The sequence below is a fragment of the Oncorhynchus mykiss genome, chromosome 7 (genome assembly GCF_057628025.1).
Source record: "Oncorhynchus mykiss isolate SJ-2025 chromosome 7, ASM5762802v1, whole genome shotgun sequence".
Classification (NCBI taxonomy): domain Eukaryota; kingdom Metazoa; phylum Chordata; class Actinopteri; order Salmoniformes; family Salmonidae; genus Oncorhynchus; species Oncorhynchus mykiss.
In genome coordinates, this window is record NC_143028.1 from 51,468,288 (window position 1) to 51,489,148 (window position 20,861).

The 20,861-nt window shown below is 42.7% G+C and overlaps 2 protein-coding genes across 5 annotated transcripts; one reads left to right on the forward strand and one right to left on the reverse strand.

Annotated features, from left to right (window-relative positions):
- Nucleotides 1-86: 86 nt before the first annotated feature.
- On the reverse strand, nt 87-10,867 carry phf13 (PHD finger protein 13). 4 transcript variants are annotated; one of them, XM_090241282.1, is made up of 6 exons: nt 10,468-10,847; nt 9,515-9,619; nt 8,785-8,911; nt 7,917-8,114; nt 7,367-7,814; nt 87-7,217 (listed from the first exon to the last, which is right to left on the reverse strand). In XM_090241282.1, exons 4-6 carry the CDS (start codon nt 7,923-7,925, stop codon nt 6,985-6,987), a joined length of 690 nt encoding a protein of 229 aa, XP_090097408.1. In that variant the 5' UTR covers nt 7,926-8,114; nt 8,785-8,911; nt 9,515-9,619; nt 10,468-10,847; the 3' UTR covers nt 87-6,984. The 4 variants fall into 4 exon arrangements, with proteins under 4 accessions (XP_090097408.1, XP_090097410.1, XP_021465494.2 ...); XM_090241284.1 differs by lacking the exon at nt 10,468-10,847 and adding an exon at nt 9,867-10,205; XM_021609819.3 differs by lacking the exon at nt 8,785-8,911 and having other exon boundaries at nt 10,468-10,867.
- A 3,140-nt stretch (nt 10,868-14,007) lies between these two features.
- On the forward strand, nt 14,008-20,387 carry fbxo2 (F-box protein 2). Its single transcript, XM_021609821.3, has 6 exons — nt 14,008-14,186; nt 18,745-18,816; nt 18,960-19,086; nt 19,280-19,372; nt 19,467-19,605; nt 19,684-20,387. The coding sequence occupies exons 2-6, from the start codon at nt 18,780-18,782 to the stop codon at nt 19,816-19,818; spliced, it is 531 nt and encodes a 176-aa protein (XP_021465496.1). The 5' UTR covers nt 14,008-14,186; nt 18,745-18,779; the 3' UTR covers nt 19,819-20,387.
- The last annotated feature ends 474 nt before the right edge of the window (nt 20,388-20,861 follow it).

Consider the following 20,861-nt stretch of genomic DNA (forward strand, 5'->3'; position numbering starts at 1 on the left):
TGGTCAAGCCAAACACAGCAGAAACTGACTCGCACCCAGGATAGTGGTCAAGTACAGGAACAATGAGGAGACCTAGAAAGGTGGGGTTAAAATCTTCATTAAATCTTTATTTACAATACAGTTTCACAGAAACAGTTTGCACCAGACACCACATTCTCAGTAAGGGGGTTTCACAAAGCGGGGATCAATGAGTTAGAATGCTAACTTTCCTAAATATTTTGAAACATTTACATTTTTTTTTTAAAGAAAGAAATTGTTCTAGTATGACTGACTTATCAGTAACCCATATTCATCTTATTAACTGTAGTTAGTAATAACTAACCAACCCATTGCTCTTGCTTGCTAGAAAGCCCAGCCCAGACAAGCATTCAATAGGTGTATGTCTAACAGTCAGTCAGACAGTGACATTGATCTATGGCTTACAGTGCCTTCAGAAAGTATTCACACCCCTTGACCTTTTCCACATTTTGTTGTGTTACACTTTGGATCTAAAATAGATTACATTTAGATATGTTGTCACTGGTACACCCCCATAATGTTAAAGTGGAATAGTTTAAAAAATGTTACCAATTCATTAAAAATGAAAAGCTGAAATGTCTTGAGTCATTAAGTAGACAACCCTTTGTTATGGCAAGCCTAAAAAAGTTAGAGTAAACATTTGTTTAACAAGTCACAACAAGTTGCATGGACTCACTCAATAATAGTGTTTAACAATTTTTGAATGACAACCTCATCTCTGTGCCCCACACATACATATAATTGTAAGGTCCCTCAGAGTGAATTTCAAAACACATTTAACCAAAAAAGACCAGAGATATTTTAAAATGCCTTTGCAAAAGGGCACCTATCAGTAGATGGCAAAAAAAGAAAAGACAGACATTGAATATCCCTTTGATCATGGGGAAGTTATTAATGACACTTTGGATGGCATATCAATACACCCAGTCACGAGAAACAGAGGTGTCCTTCCGAACTTAGTTGAGGAAGGAAACCGCTCAGGAATTTGACCGTGAGTCCAATGGTAACTCTAAAACAGTTACGGAATTGAATAGCTGTGATAAGAGAAAACTGAGGATGGATCAACAACATTGTTGATCGTTACTCCACAATACTAACCTAATTGACATAGTGAAAAGAAAATGAAAATGTGGCAAAGCAATTACATTTACATTTTTGTCCTGAATACAAAGTGTTATGTTTGGGGCAAATCCAATACATTACAGAGTATCACTCTGCATATGTTAAAGCATAGTGGTGGCTGCATCATGTAATGGGTATGCTTGTAATCATTAAGGACTGGGAAGTTTTTCAGCATAGAAAATTAAAACAAAATAGAGAAAAGCATAGGCAAACTCCTAGAGGAAAACCTGGTTGTCTGCTTTCCACCAGACACTGGTAAATTAATTCACTTTTCAGCAGGACAATAGCCTAAAAACACAAGGCCCAAGCTACACTAAAGTTCCTTACCAATAGTGAATGTTGAGTGGCCGAGATACAATTTGAACTTAAATCTACTTGAACACCTATGGCAAGACCTGAACATGGTTGTCTAGCAGTGCTCAACTACCAATTTGACAGATCTTGAAGAATTTTGAAAATAATATGGGCAAATGTTGCACAATCCAGGTGGAGAAAGCTCTTAGAGACTTACCCAGAAATACTCTCAGCTGGAATCACTGCCAAATATGCTTCTACAAAGTATTGACTCAGGAGTATGAATACTTATGTAAATGAAATATTTCATTTTCAGTAACTTAGCAAAGATGTCTAAAAACATGTTTTCACTTTGTCATTATGGGGTATTGTTGGAGAAGGGTAAGAAAAAAAAAAATAGATGTTCAATTCAGGCTGTAACAACAAAAACATGGAATACGTCAAGGGGTATGAATACATTCTGAAGGTACTTTATATGAGGTCGACAAGAAACAACAATATGTACACATCAGCAAGCTTAGACTTGACAACTGGTGAAAACATGAATATTTGAAAAAGCTTAAATTCCAAACACAGTCAAAATGCAAACAGCTTGAAGAAAGACACTTCTCCAGAAACTCCAAAATACATTATCAAACCCCAGCGAGCCTGGTAGTGATCATTATCAAACCCCAGCGAGCCTGGTAGTGATCATTATCAAACCCCAGCGAGCCTGGTAGTGATCATTATCAAACCCCAGCGAGCTTGGTAGTGATCATTATCAAATCCCAGCGAGCCTGGTAGGGATCATTATCAAACCCCAGCGAGCCTGGTAGTGATCATTATCAAACCCCAGCGAGCCTGGTAGTGATCATTATCAAATCCCAGCGAGCCTGGTAGGGATCATTATCAAACCCCAGCGAGCCTGGTAGTGATCATTATCAAACCCCAGCGAGCCTGGTAGTGATCATTATCAAACCCCAGCGAGCCTGGTAGGGATCATTATCAAACCCCAGCGAGCCTGGTAGTGATCATTATCAAACCCCAGCGAGCCTGGTAGTGATCATTATCAAACCCCAGCGAGCCTGGTAGTGATCATTATCAAACCCCAGCGAGCCTGGTAGTGATCATTATCAAATCCCAGCGAGCCTGGTAGGGATCATTATCAAACCCCAGCGAGCCTGGTAGGGATCATTATCAAACCCCAGCGAGCCTGGTAGGGATCATTATCAAACCCCAGCGAGCCTGGTAGTGATCATTATCAAACCCCAGCGAGCCTGGTAGTGATCATTATCAAACCCCAGCGAGCTTGGTAGTGATCATTATCAAACCCCAGCGAGCCTGGTAGTGATCATTATCAAACCCCAGCGAGCCTGGTAGTGATCATTATCAAACCCCAGCGAGCTTGGTAGTGATCATTATCAAACCCCAGCGAGCCTGGTAGTGATCATTATCAAACCCCAGCGAGCCTGGTAGTGATCAGGTGAGAGATTAAATACTGATTTGTGCAAATGAGTACACCAGAAGGAGACGTGTAGGGTCAGGAGTTGTCCTGACCATGAACAATTCTGGGTCCTCGTTATAGCCTATAAAACTTGTTTTGTGGTCGGGTCACATGGTCAGGAAAAGCTCAGAAAGCCAAAACACCCCATATATAGAGCCCTAAAACACTTGCGCAATGGTTTTGATAATGCATTGATTGATGGCTGAATAAATCCTACATTGGCCCCATTGCTCTCTAACCTATAGGACTAACCTGAGGGGACTGAGAACCAAGGGGCAGAGACAATGGCTGTCCAGAAACAACCTCTGACCCCTGCTCCCAAGGGCACTTTACATGAAATGCCTGGGGATAGGGGCTTGTTTCTGGACCGGACCAATGACATCACTTTACATGGCTACGTGTGCGCTTTCACTCACCACACATGTTAATGCATTTTCTTCACCCACCAAAACCAGTCTCCACCCAGGGCTCTCTTCAAAGCCACATCAATGTGTACCCATTAACCGACTGGGGTCTGTTCAGGACCATTCAACTGTTCCCGACATGGTGGTGTTTGTGAGTGGAGCTTAATTCAATGAGTGATTGTTTCCAACAGTTACCTGGCTCTAATTGTGGAAAAATAATCTGAACTCTTCATAAAATGTAAAACTGAAATGGCTTCTGGAAACACAGCCAGGAAGGAACTCATTTCCACAAATAGTTGTTCTTCAATGTTCTAACTGAAGAGATAAAAGCTTTGATTGAGGAGGACGGCGGCAGGTACCCTGGTCCAGGAGAAAGAACTAACTGATCTAATAATCTATTCGATGTTTCGTCACAATGTTGTTTTGAACATTCGTTTCAGACTGATGCCCGACTGAGCACATTCTACTAGACGCATCGTCAATGAGTGCTGATTATTTCATTAAAAGTGCAATACAGTGGCTTGGAAATACAATTACATTCAAATGGAGGCAAATAATTAGTAGAAACCCCCCTTGCCACCAGTCGGATGTCGCCAGATTGACTTTAGATGCAGTACAACGTTAGCTAGCAGGCTAAAATTGAGGGGAGGCCACCGAGCTAACGTTAGAATTGCTAGCTATTTTTGACTAACTTTGCTAGCTAATGACATGACAATATTTCCTACTAAATATCTGACTACTTTAGAAATAAACTTTTTTTCCCAGGCGATAGAGTAATTTAGGCAAAATAGTTTGCCTATTGCAGAATGATTGGGTTTATCACCACTATGGCGCCGCCAGCAGAGGGCGGCTTTAGAACGTTCATAACAATGGCATGACAACCGAGTGACTGAGGTGCAACCTATGAACAGAAAAAGGGACCAGAAACTGCATCATATATACATGGTGTACAAAACATTAGGCACATATTCCTAATATTGAGTTGCACCCTCCCCCCTTTTGCCCTACGAACAGCCTCAATTCTGCGGCTCCCGAGTGGCGCAGCGGTCCAAGGCACTGCATTTCAATGCTAGAGGTGTCACTACAGACCCTGGTTCAATTCCAGGCTGTATCACAACTGGCCATGATTGGGAGTCCCAAAGGTCGGCCCACAATTGGACTAGTGTTGTTAGGGTTTGGCCGGGGTAGGCAGTAATTGTAAATAAGAATGTGTTCTTAACCGACTTGCCTAGTTAAATAAAATACATACATAAAAATTGTCCGGGCCATGGACTCAAGGTGTCGAAAGCGTTCCACAGGGATGCTGGCCCATGTTGATGCCAATGGTTCCCACAGTTGTGTCAAGTTGCAGTTCTTGACACACTCAAACTGGTGCAACAGGCACTTACTACCATACCCAGTTCAAAGGCACTTAAATATTTTGTCTTGCCCATTCACCCTCTGAACAGCACACAATCCAGGTCTCAAGGCTTAATATTCATCTTTAACCTGTCTCCTCTTCATCAACAGTTTGAAGTGGTTTTAACAGGCGACGTCTATAAGGGATCATAGCTTTCAACTGGATTTTCCCTCTTCAGTCTGTCATGGAAAGAGTGGTTTTGTACACTCAGTGTATGTGTGTTTGTACAGCCGTGGCCAAACGTTTTGAGAATGACACAAATATTAATTTTCACTGTCTATGGCCAGCACTCACTTGATGGAGAAGTGTTGATATGAAACGCATCAAGTGATGCCTGTTTTACATGTTTGTCATATGGGATAATTCCTTGGTTGTCTAGAGCACCATTTCAAGCTCTGTCTATTGAAAGAAAGAGTTGAACGCGTTCCATTTATCTGTACTGAAGAAAAATATAAATGCAACATGTGAAGTGGTGGTCCTATGTTTCATGAGCTGAAATAAAAGATCCCAAAAATGTTCCATACGCACAAAAAGTGTGTTTCTCTCAAATTTGGTCCACAAATGTATTTACATCCCAGTTAGTGAGCATTTCTCCTTTTCCAAGATAATACATCCACCTGACAAATGTGGCATATCAAGAAGCTGATTAAACAGTATAATCATTACACAGGTGAACCTTGTGCTAGGGACAATAAAAGGCCACTAAAATGTGCCGTTTTGTCACAACACAGTTTTGAGGGAGCGTGCAAGCTGACTGCAGGAATGTCCACCAGAGCAATTTACAGATATTTGAATGTTAATTTCTCTGCCATAAGCCGCCTCCAACGTAATTTCAGAGAATTTAGCAGTACAGCCAACAGGCCTTACAAATGGAGACCACATGTATGGGGTCGTGTGGGCGAGCGGTTTGCTGATGTCAAGGTTGTAAAGAGTGCCCCATGGTGGCGGTGGGGTTATGATATGGGCAGGCACAAGATACGGACAACAAACAATTGCATTTTATCGATGGTAATTTGAATGCACAGAGATACTGTGACAAGGCCCATTGTCGTGCCATTCATCACCTCATGTTTCAGCATGATAATGCACAGCCCCATGATCTGTACACAATTCCTGGAAGCTTCCATGGCCTGCACATGGCAGAATGGGACAGCAGGGTAGCCTAGTGGTTAGAGCGTTGGACTAGTAACCGTAAGGTTGCAAGTTCAAATCCCCGAGCTGACAAGGTGCAAATCTGAACAGGCGATTGAAAATAAGAATTTGTTCTTAACTGACTTGCCTATTTAAATAAAGGTTAAAAAAATACAACTCACCAGACATGTCACCCATTTGGGATGCTCTGGATCGACAGAGCGTTCCAGTTCCTGCCAATATCCAGCAACTTCGAACAGCCATTGAATAGGAGTGGGAGAACATTCCACAGCCTGATCAACTATATGCAAAGGAGATGTGTTGCGCTGCATGAGGCAAATGGTGGTCACACCAAATACTAACTGGTTTTCTGATCCACGACCCTACCTTTTTTTTTGTTAAGTGTGTGTGTGACCAAGTCATGTGAAATCCATTTGACAAATTTCCTTACTCAGTATGTTGCATTTATATTTTTGTTCAGTATAGAACTGGACATCATTATCTACAGACCCTCTGCTTGAGGCTTTAGACAAAGGCTTCCCCCAACCACCTAGTTCAGAGGGTGGTTGGGGGAGAAGGGGTTGGCAAGTCAACACACCCCTTTAACGCATGAAATAAGTGCAAAAGGCCAACGTCCCAAAATGCACACTGTTGGGTGGCAGCTCTATAGGCCATTCTCTCCGACAGTTTAAGAATGAAGACAGCTTTCCACTGTTCATGCGAGATGCGTCGCTAGTCTCTATCCAGTCGGAGCTAACCGGTCAGCCAGACTAGACTACGGAGTCCAACCCTACTGGTCAACTATTGTACTACTACAGACAGACATTCAGTGATTGACTTACGCACACAGAGTCCGGAAGGAAGCAGAGAGAAACCGTCAAATGTATAATAAATCTTAAATAGCACTCGGATCGGTTTAGTTTGGGGGTGTTGAAGAACGCGAGGGATGGCTAGTAGGCTTAGTCGACACAATAGGGGTGAGGAAAAGGGCCTGGGGCATGGGGTAGGACTGGGGTCAGGGACAAAACGAAAGGGCTGGCCTGGGGCATGCGTTACAGGACCGGGTTGGGGTTAGAACCGTATGGGGCATGGTCTAAATGTAGGTGAGAGGGGTGAAGGGGTTTGCAATGGGGTCAGTCAAGAAGGTGTCTGCGGGGGCCAATGCGTGAGCGGTATGAGCGGCGGGTGTCTGCCAGGCCCAGTGTGCCTCTGCAGCTCTGACACATATAAGTCTCAGGAACGTGGGACTTCCTGATCTTAGCACAGGACAGGTGGATCCACGTGTTACACTGGTTACACTCAATCATGGCCCGGCCTGCAAACGGCTTCATACAGAAACACGTCACCAGGTCCCACGAGTCATCATCTGAGAGAAAGAGAGGGGGGAAGAAACAGAGTTCCATCACTAAAACATTTACATGGGATTAACTGTCAGACTGCTACTTTAAAAAGGCAATGTCATCACAACAATAAGTTCCGTAACTTTTTTGCAGCATTTACATAACGTTCTCTCACCGGAGTCCACCATGATGTCCTCATCCTCTCCGGAGCCATCCTCATCTCGGAACACCACCTGTTTCCCCTGTCGGATCACCGTCCTGTTCCCAGTAAAACTCTCCACACTCTCCACCTTCACCATGCCCTCCACCAGCCCCTGTCCCGCCCAGCACTCCCACTCCTCATTGTGCTCCTGCTTACAGGGGGAGGAGTTATTGAAGTGAGAGGGGCTGGGCAGGGGGTGAGGGGACGAAGGGTGGAGGGGGATGAAGAAGTCATCCTCAGGCTCGTCTTTGATTGGTCGTCCTCCCAGGGGCAGGGAGAACTGTGGCTCTGGGCTCATTGCGTCGGCCTGATGTGCAGAGCTCGGCTCGCCGGCCTGGCTCTCCCGGTCCTTCCTCCTCTTCTTCAGTTGGTTGGCTTTCCTCTGGTCATCTGGGTGCAGGGAGGACGCTAAATGGCCATGCTGGAAAACAGGAATTAATTTAGGGTTAGGGAGTATGAGAAAGGGTTAAGGTTAGAATTAGTGGTTGAAATTGTGTGAGTGGATCAAAAGCACTCCATTTACATTTTTCATAACATGGCTGGATAGTGAGGCCCCAGGGTGGATTCCCGTGGGATGGGGTCGTTTCCTGTTCTTGTCCTGCAGGGGTATGGGGGGCCGTGGGGGGCAAGAGGGGGGTTGAGGGACAGGGGTCCAGCCATCACTGTCTGCTGTACTGCCTGTACTGTTGGGGGGGCTGGAGCTACTACGCAGAGGAGAGTCCTGGAGAGGGAAAAAGAGACATGGTGATAAAAGTATGTGTTTACACAAAAGTCAACTCTTAGAGAGGAGAATGGAGGTGGGCGTGAAGCTGTTGATACAATCCATTGACATTGGCCACAAACCACACTCACACACTGATCCAATACAAATCTGAGGCCATTTTGAACCAAAACAGGCATCAACAGTAACTTCACAACACTTCCACAATAATATGGAACTGCATATTTTATACATGGCCTCAGTGACACCACGGCATATGGTCATAAGGATGAAAAATCACCCTGTCTTACTCTGAGGGGCTCGGTCAGACAGACAAAGCACAGAGTATTAGCACAGGTCTATGGATGAGGTACAGTACGGTCCTGGTTGAACTTGTTTAGGGTGCTGCCGTTGGGTCAAGCTGCTCCTCTTGCCTGAGCTGAGGGGGTCAGGGGGCCCTGGTTCCATTCCAGCCCCTTCCCCATCAGGGATCCTAATCTCAGGGCTAGCTAGACAGCAATAGAAGCTCAATTCAGCTTGTTGGAAAACTAGGTAGTGCCATCACTAGATTTGTTAATTCTATCCAGTCCTTCCAAAACTATGAACACTACAGAGGCAAGTGTAAATGGTCTAGGGGCCAAAGAAGCACAGGGCCAGGGATGAGTATGGAGAGACTTGTTGGCCCTCTTACCCTGGGAGAGGGGGCAGGGCTGTGTTAGGTGCGTGTCCCTTCAGGAGACACAGCAGCAGATTGGCTAGCGAGGGACAAGGGGCGGGGCCCAGCAAGGAAGCTGCCAGAAGCCACGCCTCCTCCAGTTCTGTGGATCAAATAGAGGGTCAACACACCACACCGGGGAGGGAGGGGATAACTTCGATACAGTCAACATGTCCAGGGTTGCATTCAGGAGGATGCAACGCTCTGAACGTTTCAGATAGAAATGTAATGCTTTATAGAGCTGCCATAACTCCTACATGACAGACACAGCATAACCTATTTCTATTTGAGAGTTCCACAACGTTGTAGCTTACTGAAGGAAAACAAAATGGCACTTTCATTGTGACTAAGTGAATGTGCTGTTGACTGTATCTATATTCACAACACTAGTTAGGGGCGGCGGGTTAATACACACAGGGGGAATGGAGGGCAGTGGAACACCAACACACACACGCACAACAGTTGTGGAGAAAAAAAGCAAAAGCTTGCAGTGGCCACTCCACGATCCACAAACTACACACACATCCAAGTCCTACCCCTGGTGTCTGGCCATTAACCTCAACACAATGTGTTACACACACACCTCGAAATATAACCAGTCACAGTTCTGCCTAACTATTCAGAGCAAAGAACCTAGATTGTCAACTACAAGGGACTGTTGATAAAAAAGGCATACACCAACTATGATTGGGTTTCCTTTACTCACCTCCTGGGGATATGGGATATAGCCTGCATATGCCAACACAAATGTGCAGAACTTGTTGAAGTCCTCCACCGTCCGCCTCCTGTATGGTGGACTGTGCCCCTGGCCCTGTAACACATGAATAACATCAGCATGAGGTCAAAGCTAGCTAAGACATTCTGAATTAAAGAAACATGTTGTGATGATTGCCCTCTTAGCAGGGGTTCACTTGTAAAATACATTGATAAAATCTTGCATATGAACGTACTAAAAAGGAAATATAAAAATTACATTTACAATTAACGTTGGCGTTGAAGATTTGATTTAGTTGAAAACACGAGAAGGACAGTTACTAATTATCTCATTTGTTACCTACCTAGTAAAATACCTTATAACTGCGGTGCCAAGATGGCGATTGTTGCGGAGCTAGTTAACTAAGCGTTGGCGTGGACAGAGTAGCTAGCCTGCTAACATTGGCAAACCTTGCCTAGCTAACTAACACTGTTTTTAAGTAACGTTAGCTAGATATGCAACCTCGTGTTTTCAGCATAACAACAGATCTGTCATTACGTTAAAGACGAGTGAAAAATGCATGCACATGTCAAGTTATATTACTAACGTTAACAGGTTGCGAATGTGATTATATTCAAACATAAAAACAAGATGAACCGTAAAACAATAGCTAGCTAGTTAACGTTATACTGCAATCGTGAGTTGTTGTTTAATCAAGCCAAGGAAAGGTAGCTAGCTGACTGCCTAACGGTATGATCATAAGCACTGCCTGTTTTCAGCAGTCAGTCGTATATACCATTAGTTAGTTAGCTATAAACAGTTAGTTAACTAGCTAGTTATCAATGGTTACCTAGCGAGCTAATATTTGCTAGCTACAGTAGGAAGTTACAGTATACAAGTTACAGTGAGCGCTAGCATTGTGATAACTGGCTAGCTAATAAAATACTTAACGTTAGCTAGGTTACCTCTGATTCATATGCATGATGGTGTGACGATGAAGTAACGTTGTCCATCTCTAAAAAGTGATACTTTTGGTATAATGTAGCTAAGTTACCTAATAATATAATTAGCTAGCAATAAACGAAGTGCACAACTAATTCTGGTGTCATCGACGTTCAAAACATTGCACTGTTAGCTAGCTAACTGTTAGCTTACAATATTCTAGCAACAAACACTGTCTGCATATAATGTTTCGCCTATACCCCGGGAGATACTTAGTAATGCATTATAGTTATAAGTCAAATGTTGCCGTATCTCTTGAACAAAACGGGTTCGCCAGCTACACTGTCAGTGTCCCCGTTGCCATTAACTGCTTGCCTCTCACTCAGACTCAGACTTATCAAACAGGAAAGGACTGGTCGAGAGAACCACCTCGAAAAAAAAGAGAGCGCTGAAGTGAGGTTTAAAGGGATATTTTACTCAAAAAACACATTTGAATAGCTATTCTAATTTGTTAATAAATCCACTGTTGATATGGTCCGCAAAATGTAGTTTGGATTGGAGAGAGATGGTACAGGGAACCATCAATACAAATATGTACGGTAGGTCTACATCAACATTAGCACAAAAGTATAGCAAGACAATTTGCCTAATAAGTTAAGTGCTCTGTGCATTCTTAGATCATCTCGTCAACAACATATCAACAATGTGCTGAAAAAAAATATTTAAAAAACATCGCCTTCATCATCATCACTAACAACAAATTTTAATCATCATTTACATTTTTGTCATTTAGCAGATTATTTTATCGAGAGCGTCATAGAGGAGCACTAAAGGTTAAGCGCCTAGATCAAGGGCACATCAACAGGGCCGTTTCAGAAAGCAGGTTTAGTGAAAACTCAAGAGTTAGTTAACTCAGAGTTGAAGGAAACTGAGTTTTCGGTTTCACAAAGCCAGTTCAGTAACCATGACAACATACTCCGTGAAGAAAACCTGCTCGCTGGCAGGTTTTTCTTCAACTAACCCTGGCTGAGTTTCTCCTCCTCTTTAGCTGAAGCCTGCAGGAGATGTCAGACATGGCGTGTCCTTTTCTTGAAGAGCCAGTTGATATTGCACAAAAACTCAGCAAAAATCTCCGTCGGGAGGTGATCAGACCCGGCTTGGATGTTTTATAATTCCCTGATGATGTTTGAGCGTTTCTGTTTTTCTGCACAATCGATCATTCATCTGAACAATGTTCTCATATCGTTCATATGACACATCGTGGACATGCTCTCAGTTCGGAACAAATTCTTTGTGTTGCACTTCGTTTTTTTGCCAAAATGAGTTTTCTATATAACATCATTGACGCTGGGCATATTTCCAAGGCAACTGTCTGTCGGGCTGTCAGAAATGTGACTCTTACACTGAAACACTTTTGTGGTGTCTCCTTGTCACAGACCCAGCAAAGAAAAATTCCACATAATTGCAGGTCTAAGCAATAATTGATTTATTTAGTATGAAGCATGAGATTGCTTAGACCTGCAATTATGTGGAATTTGATATATTTTAGAGTTTCCAGGTGTAGACACTCATATTCCTACAGCATTAATGTGCAGGTAGGCCTAAACAGTAGCATTCCAAATGAAAGAACTGCACTAGATGTGATGTGAAGTAATTACTGTTCTGTATAAGCCCCAAAGCGGGCTCGAACCTGAGACCTTCCTCACACATCAACAACTGCCTCCCACGAAGCATCGTTACCCATCGCTCCACAAAAGCAAGGGGAACACCTACTTCAAGGTCTCAGCGCGAGTGACGTCACCTATTGAAACGCTATTAGCGCCTCTAACCTCTAACCATTTCACATCGGTTATATCTGCATGGGGAAGATCATATATGATGCAGCCCACATCATCAGCAACGTGGAAGCAAAGTGGCCTGGGTCTGTGCATGACTCGTGAATTTTTTGTGTGTGTACACTGAGCGCTAGCTTTGCCCGTGGTAAGTTTATATATATTTATAGCTATATCCTATTATAAACAATATTTTGTTTCCTCCTATTGCAACTGAAAATGTAAACTGTATCCTCATATTATCATAGGAGCGTCCTGCTCGGTTAGTTACCCCTGCCAGCCCTATTTGCTGACCCCTTACCCTGATTCTGAGCCCTGCCAGCAGCAACGTTATAACTTGGCTCACTGCAGGATACGAGCCAGGGTAGAGATGACCATTGGGATACTCAAGGCCCGGTTCCAGTGCTTTCATAGGGTCAGGGTCACCCCAGAAAGGGCATGTGACATTATTGTGGCATGTGTGATTCTCCACAACATTGCCACAATTAGAGGAGAACAATGTCCTACTCAACCAGTGAACAATCCTGACCACCCCGCTGACCCACGAGATGGGAGAGCAGTCAAAGACACAATATGCTTCCATCATTTCTGATTGACCCATCACCTCCCCAGTGTCAAATAAAGACAATATGCCTTTCTTTTTACGAAGTCTTGTTTATGTCCTGCAAGTACAAATGCAGTACAGTAGTTTTTTTTTATTTTATGTTGTTCAAACAAGTAAAATCATCCACCTGTGGGCACCTCACCACCTTTTGACTGATGTTCCAGCAGTTATATTTTGCTTCGAAATTACATTTGTCAATTTGTTTCTCTAAGTACACATTGTACAGCTGTTTCACAGGGAGCTATAGGAACACAAAAAAAATGAATTTCACAGTACCAGGTCTACGTAGTTTCATTGTAGGTCATGGGCCAATGCTGAACAACAGTTCTTACAATCTTACTGACGTAAATTGTGCTGTGGAGGTGAATGGACCCTCTTCCTCATTGTAATTTCCAGCATTGCTCTACAATATTAAATACTGGCAGTGTTGGGATGGCTGAAAAATGTATTTTGTTTTTGCTTAGAAAATTCCACTAACTACTTAAATATATCACATGTTGAATGTAGCCACTGCATGCTGTTTAATTAGGTAGGGTAGGCTAAACAACATCACAATTTCATTACAAGAAATTATACCTTACTTGTTTGAAGTATATTTTTATATTTCATCTTCAGTTGCTGCCATGTACGTTTTACACACACACACACACACAAACACACATAAATGTTGAATAAGTGGAACACTCGAGATAAAACTTTTCCTTTTTTTCAATTAATACTCACGCATTGACTCGGTCAGCAATTTTCTGCCACAACAGCTCACGTTCTTTTGCTGCTGCTACTGTATTGTTTTTTTTCTTAAATATATACTCACATTCTGCAAACGCATTCACAGGTTGAAGCCTTTTTTTCTCCTGTTGCCATGATGAATCATGTTATCTGCGTTCCATTGATGAGGGCGTTTTATCTCCTCATGCAAGTGCTTTACTCAGGGTTAACTTTACCCAGAGTTGATTGAACTAACTGTTGTCACCTGTCTTGAAACCGAAATCTCAAGAGTTTGACAGCTCAGAGTTCGTCAACCCATAGTTCAGGTTTAAACTCAGAGTTTGTTAAACCTGCTTTCTGACACGGGGCCCAGGTTTGAACCTCTCTCTCGCACAGTTTGTGTGTGTATTCTGAATAACAGTCACTAGGAGCAGTGTGTGTGTTCACTATATAACCCACACAGGCAGGGCGGTGCTACCCTGCAGTGGAGCTCGAGTGTCCGAGAGATCTAGAAGCAGCAGCTAAACAAAGAGAGAGAAAAAATAGGGAGAGGGAGTGGTGGAAGACTGATCTTTCGTTTTCTGCCTGTGATTAAAAGGTACAGTCTCTTCGGTTGTGTTTTTCAACGAGGCAGAGTGTGCTATCATAGAGAATGTTGATAATTGCTGTCTGTTTGTATCTGAGACTGGATGTCCATTCTCAGTATAGTAGATGAGTCAGTAGTTTCTGCTTGTAGCTGTGACGAAGTAAAAGCAAGACAGCATTACGTAGAGATCAGATTCCTGCAGACTGTTATTCTTATCTATCGAAAAGACCATTTGAGTTTGCTCATAGACAGTTTTTTTTTGTTTTTTTTTGCCAGTTTGGGTAAATTACAATTTTTTTATTTTGGCCTGAGGTGATCTTTGGCTGCGGATCTGCCCTGACGTACTGTATCATGGTTGGTTGTCATTCTGACCAATTGAAAATCTATGCAGTGCCCATCTCCATTACCTTCCATTTCAATGCAGGGTCCCGTGTTTATCACGGTTATGCTATCACTTTATTACTGTATTCTCAACATAGCTCATTCTAATATTTCTGCTAATGTACATTGACTGCATTTTAATTACACTGTGTATACAATCCGCATATTAATTTATATACTAGATTCTTGACATGGCTCACTCGAATATACTAAGAATGATATGTACAGCAGTAGATATATCCTGTGTAAATTCATCCTGTGTATATACTGTACGTATAGATTGCATTTGGATTACTGTTACAGTGCTTAATACCCTGTCAGCAGACAGAGTATTAAGTGAGCATTTCTGGGGCTGACTGGATGCAATGGACCGGTAAATTTTGAAAAACCGGAATGGAGCACTGATAATGCTGGATTGGGATTTATAAATAACTTTTTCTAAGCACTCAAAGCAGGGCTGAGGGTGTCACACAGCATCAATTTACTTGTGGAATTTTCACTGTTGGGCACAAAAGACTGTAAAAACACCAGGAAATCAGTGATTTTAAGAAATCTGTTCCCAAGTATTCCCATGCATAATAGAGACACTTTATCGTATGCAAGGTTTGAAATGATTATGTTTCAGTAAAACATTATATCCATTTGGGCTTTTAGCAGTCTACAAATTATTTGTAATTATGTTCCCGGCCCCCGACCATCTGCTCAAGAAAAAATGATGATCCCTGGTCTAAGTGGTGTGCTGCTCTCCTGTTTTTCACCTCTATTATTGTGAGAACTGTACACATGAAAACAAATGCTTGATGTCAGCTTGCCTGTGTTTTCAGACCAGTGCAGGTAGTCAGTGCAAATGAAAGGAGGAGAGGAAGCCACTTTAGACTATACGATAATAAAGTGACATGTTTTCTTGGAAGTATCCTTTGTAGGCTTTTTGAGTGGTATTCAATGGGCAAAAACATATCACAGTGGTCTTCAGCACAAACACGTAATAAAAGGCATCTGAGAAGTAAATTAATTCACAAACATTCATATATTTTAAATGACTGTTCATGAATCTGATGATAGAATTGTCAAGCCCATTCGAAAGATTAGGGGACCTGAAAGTAGGATGACATCACTTGCACATCGTATTGAGATACTCCACATTTTTCATGATCTAGACAGGGAGATAAAACAAAGGATGTAAGATAGTATAGGAGGCCAGTGTACAGTATAATTATTATTTATCTGGGAGAGGGGAAGGGGTGCTGCATAGGCATTTTCAGTAGGTGGGTAGGGTGGATGAGTTTGGGGCGTGGTACTATGTATTTTGCTCTGCATCTCAATGGGCATCTGAGTCTTTACATACAGTACCGTGTCACTGGTACTCAGGGTGCGCCTCAGTAGTCTAAAGTGGTTTCATCTCATCTGCAATGGAACATGAGGAAAGGACACCACTTTGAGATGTACTCTAGTTGTGTAAAGCCATGGTATTATACATTACTGTCCCCACTTTACTCCTCAACCATATGTCCAACTCCTACATCCCATTCCCTTCCCCATACACCCACAATCTATTCACTACATAGAATGTGCAGTGTACCATACTTGTAGAAGAATGGCTGCACAGTGTTTTCCTGTGAGAATATCTATCCAGTGAGATCTCCCAGGGCCTAACTCAAAGCCATCTATTCAAAGGACTATGCACAAACTGATCCCAACATAAAAGTTGCCCAGTGCTGGGTACCCAGGCAACCGCTCGCTCTGTGCTCTGTGCCAGGGGCATCCGCAAAGAAGTGGCATACATTCACTGTAGAGGTTTGTATGTGAGAGAGAGGAAACAGTACTATTACCTTACCCCTAATGCTGATCTGCACACTCATGAGCGATAACAACATAGCTGGACGACTCGCATAATGACAAAATTGTTGTGAAGATATGGAGAGATACAGTACACCATAGCCAAATACATTTAAACTCAGTTTTTCACAATTCCTTACATTTAATCCTCGTAAAAATTCCCTGTCTTAGGTCAGTTAGTATCACCACTTTATTTTAAGAATGTGAATTGTCAGAATAATAGTAAAGATAATTATTTATTTCAGCTTTTATTTCTTTCATCACATTCCCAGTGGGTCAGAAGTTCACATACACTCAATTAGTATTTGGTTGCATTGCCTTTGAATTGTTTAACTTGGGTCAAACGTTTCGGGTAGCCTTCCACAAGCTTCCCACAATAAGTTGGGTGAATTTTGGCCCATTCCTCCTGACAGAGCTGATGTAACTGAGTCAGGTTTGTAGGCCTCCTTGCTCGCACACGCTTTTTCAGTTCTGCCCAAAAATGTTCTATAGAATTGAGGTCATGGCTTTCTGATGGCCACACCAATACCTTGACGTTGTTGTCCTTAAGCCATTTTGCCACAACCCTGCTAGCAAGTATGCTTGGGGTCATTGTCCATTTGGAAGACCCATTTGTGACCAAACTTTAACTTCCTGACTGATGTCTTGAGATGTTGCTTCAATATATCCACATACAATTCACCCCTCTTTATAAAAAGATGTTCTGAGTTTTTGACACAAATCAACTCTACTAGTTGTCCTGGTCTTGTCCCGTCTTGATTTATGTCCGGTAATATGTTCAAGTGCAGCAAAGCGAGATCTAGAAACCAGAGCAGCATTGTAAATTCTTATTAACAATGACGGCCTGCCCCGGCTAGACCTGGACGACGCTGGGCCAATTGTGCGCCGCCCTATGGGACACCCAATCAAGGCCAGATGTGATTCAGCCAGGAATCAAACCAGGGGCTTTAATGACGCCTCTTGCACTGAGATGCAGTGCCTTATACCGCTGCACCACTTAAGGAGCCCTACAGAACGAACATCAAAAACATGCATGCCAGTCTTTCTAAGTTGAGGGCTGATGAGATTAACTGCATCTCTTCTAGTTTTATGAGAAATATTACTGTTGTCTGCATAATCAAATAACATTCAGCTCAAACACACATACATTTCCCACAAGACATGCCATCAGGGTCTCATCACCGTCCCCAAGTCCAAAACTAAGTCACGGCAACGCACAGTAAAATTACCTTTAAAAAACGTATTAAACAACATCTCATGGAACGGCGGAGACTGTGAGGAGACAAACACACACATACACATTGTTTTAGTTGTGTTGATTGTATTATTTTGTACTGTTTGTATTTTAAATGTGACTATCAGTGTTTTGTTACTTGTCATGTTTGTTTTATTTTTTTGTGGACCCCAGGAATTGTGTCAAAATATTTGCTGCAATTCCACACATTTTCCCATAGGCTGGAGGCAAATGTTTGCCGTTTTTAATGTGATAACTGATGATCAATGGGCCCAACCCACTGCAGTAATTCGACCATGCTTACATCAAGTTTAGATTGATAGGTTAGCTGGCCGCTAGAGTATCTAAAAATGTTCTGCTGACCTGGGCTAATTGAGTGACTGCTGATGTACAACCACATTTCAAAATTGCACCTTGTATATTCTATTATTCTAACTCTCAACAGTAAGTTGAGAACCAAACTGAGTTCCAAAACAATTGGTCCTTAAGTCTACAAAAGGGGGGATGCCAGGTTCACATCCCTGGTCTAGACCAACCTTTGTCTTCAATATTGACCCTAAATGATACGGCTGAGACCTAGTACCTTTTACCTGTCAACCTAAATCAAACTGGCTTCATACAAAATAGACAAACTCAATATAATAAGAACCTTCCATATCATAATTACTATAGACATAGACAATATATCTCTAGTAAGCCTCAATGTGGAAAAAGCATGACTCTAAACTGGGACTTCTTTATGCCAAAATGTGGTTTTAACGAATCAAGTAGAATCATCCTAACTCTAGACTGCAAATCTCATGCTAAAGTGGAAGTAAATGGACAACTATCAAATAAACATAGAAAGGAGAGCAAGACAAGGTTGCCTACTATCCCCACTCCTCATTTCCCTCTACATCGAACCCCTTGCCCAATCCACAAAACAAAATGGACATTAGGGGTGAACAGAACACAAAAAAACTGTATCATATTAAATTTTATTAGTCACATGCGCCGAATACAACAGGTGTAGACCTTACAGTGAAATGCTTACTTACGAGCCCCTAACCAATGCAGTTAAAAAATATATGTATAAGAATAACAAATAAGTGTGTGTGTGTGTATTTCCCTGTCATGCAGACACTGCCTCCACAGCCACCCCACCAACTCCAGTCATGGCCAGGAATCTACTGAAGAACCCAGCTGGGGAAGGTATAAGAACACATCTGCCTGTCTGTAGGGATAGATGAAAGCACATTTCCAATAGGCATTCTCCATAGTGCTTTCAGAGGAGTGACTCTCATTTGACTGTTGAGATGGTGTCGGCAGAGAGTGACTCAACACTTTCCTCCCAGAGCAGATGGAATTCTGGGAGCTGACAGAGAATGGCGGAAGCCAATGGCAGGTGGAAGAGATGCCGGGAGACTGTGGCTACAACTTCGGTGATGATGGAGTGACCAAATACTTCAGCACCTCCTTTGAGTGAGTAACTGAACATGGTCACAAAATGGGGCCTGTGTATAGACTGCTGTCCAATTCAATATCCTCCTCTCTGATGTGTGCAATCGTTCATGGATAAAAAAGGATTGGAGTAGTGCAGGAAATATGGTGGAAACTCCCTTACACCAATCAGCGCTTTTAAAACCATTGTGGGGTGTGTCTCTCTGTGTGTTAGGCTGTGTCTGAAGAGGCAGGTGGTTGACCTAGTGGCAGAGGGCTACGCTCCTGATGACCTCGCTGCCAAGCCAGCTGTGAGTGTGGCAGACTGGTGAGACATAATGCAAACAGACATCCACATATCGTTTAGGACAGCCGTTTCAGTTCAGCTAACACCAGCAAGAAATGTGTGTGTGTATATGTAGGTACAGTGGGAGGACAGACTGTGGGTGCACCTACCAGTTGACAGTGTGTCTGTTGGATGAGAATGAGGAAATTCTTCAGGAATTTAAACCAGAATCAGTCACCCTGGACCCAGATTGTGATGACTGCTCCTGGAAACAGGTATCGTGGGAAAGCTCAAAATAGCATAATATGATCACTTCTCGTCACATCCATTTCAAATGTTTGTCTTATTTCCAGGTGAACCACACTTTCAATGATTACGGTCCTGGCCTGCGCTTCATCTCGTTTGAACATGGAGGACAGGACACCAAGTACTGGGACGGCTGGTTTGGCGTTCGAGTCACTGGGAGCTCTGTTATTGTAGAGACCTGAGAGGGGCAGAGGGTGGCAGGTATGGAAAGGAGGAGAGAGGGAAATTGAGGACAAAAAGGAGGATTTTAGAGGACCAGCAATGCCCTGTGCACCATCCTTACATAGCAGTAAATACAGTAGTATCCACTCAATAGCTGCTTCAGAAACGTATGGCATGAGCAAGACCTGCAAGCTTGGACCCTTAGTGCTCAATAACACTGTGGAAACCATTATAGTATACAGATGAAATATTCTCCCAGTGTAGCTTTATAAACAGTTATGAATGAGTTATAAATGACTAACACTAAATGAGATTGAGTGAGGGTCTACTAACTGCTACCTATAGACAGATGGTTTGTTCTGGTGGTTTCTTTTCTAGGTTAAGTGGTGTGTAAGGGCTCATTGCAGAGTGATCACTGATCATACATACAGAGGTTGTAACCAATGATTAGAATGGCTGTAACACCTCAGATTAGAATTGTAACATATGCATTATTTTTTGATCCGAACTGTATCAAAATCACACTAACCAGGTTCACTTTTCAGGTTATTCACAATGCAAATGAGTCAAATAAAGTCAATCAATCAAGGATTTGCCTAGTCTGTTCCTGTATTACATTTTCAACTTAATATCCATGTAGGTAAATCATAAAGCCGTCATAGCATGTCTTAATTTGCCATAAGATGTACTTCCATTGTAAGAGGAGTTTTGCAATCTGATCTCTCCTTTCAGGATCAACACGCTCGCACAGAATCTGTCTGTGGAACACATTGGTATGTATGCGTGCATCTCTGTCTCTACATGTATGTGTTTGCGTGACATGATGGAGTCATTATGGGAGAAGAGGCATTTCTAGAGCAATGTAAAGCTGTCATCATGAAGGGGCATAGGAGTGATGAGGGGTTATAGAGAAAGGGGTGATAACTGATGCCACTGGCAGACACTACAGAGAAAGAAAGCTTATTCTCATAACACCCAGGTCTGACCCACCCCAGAGACCGCTGTCTGTATGGAGTGAGATCATGCGCATCTATAGCAGGAGAGAGGAGAGATACATCTAAAC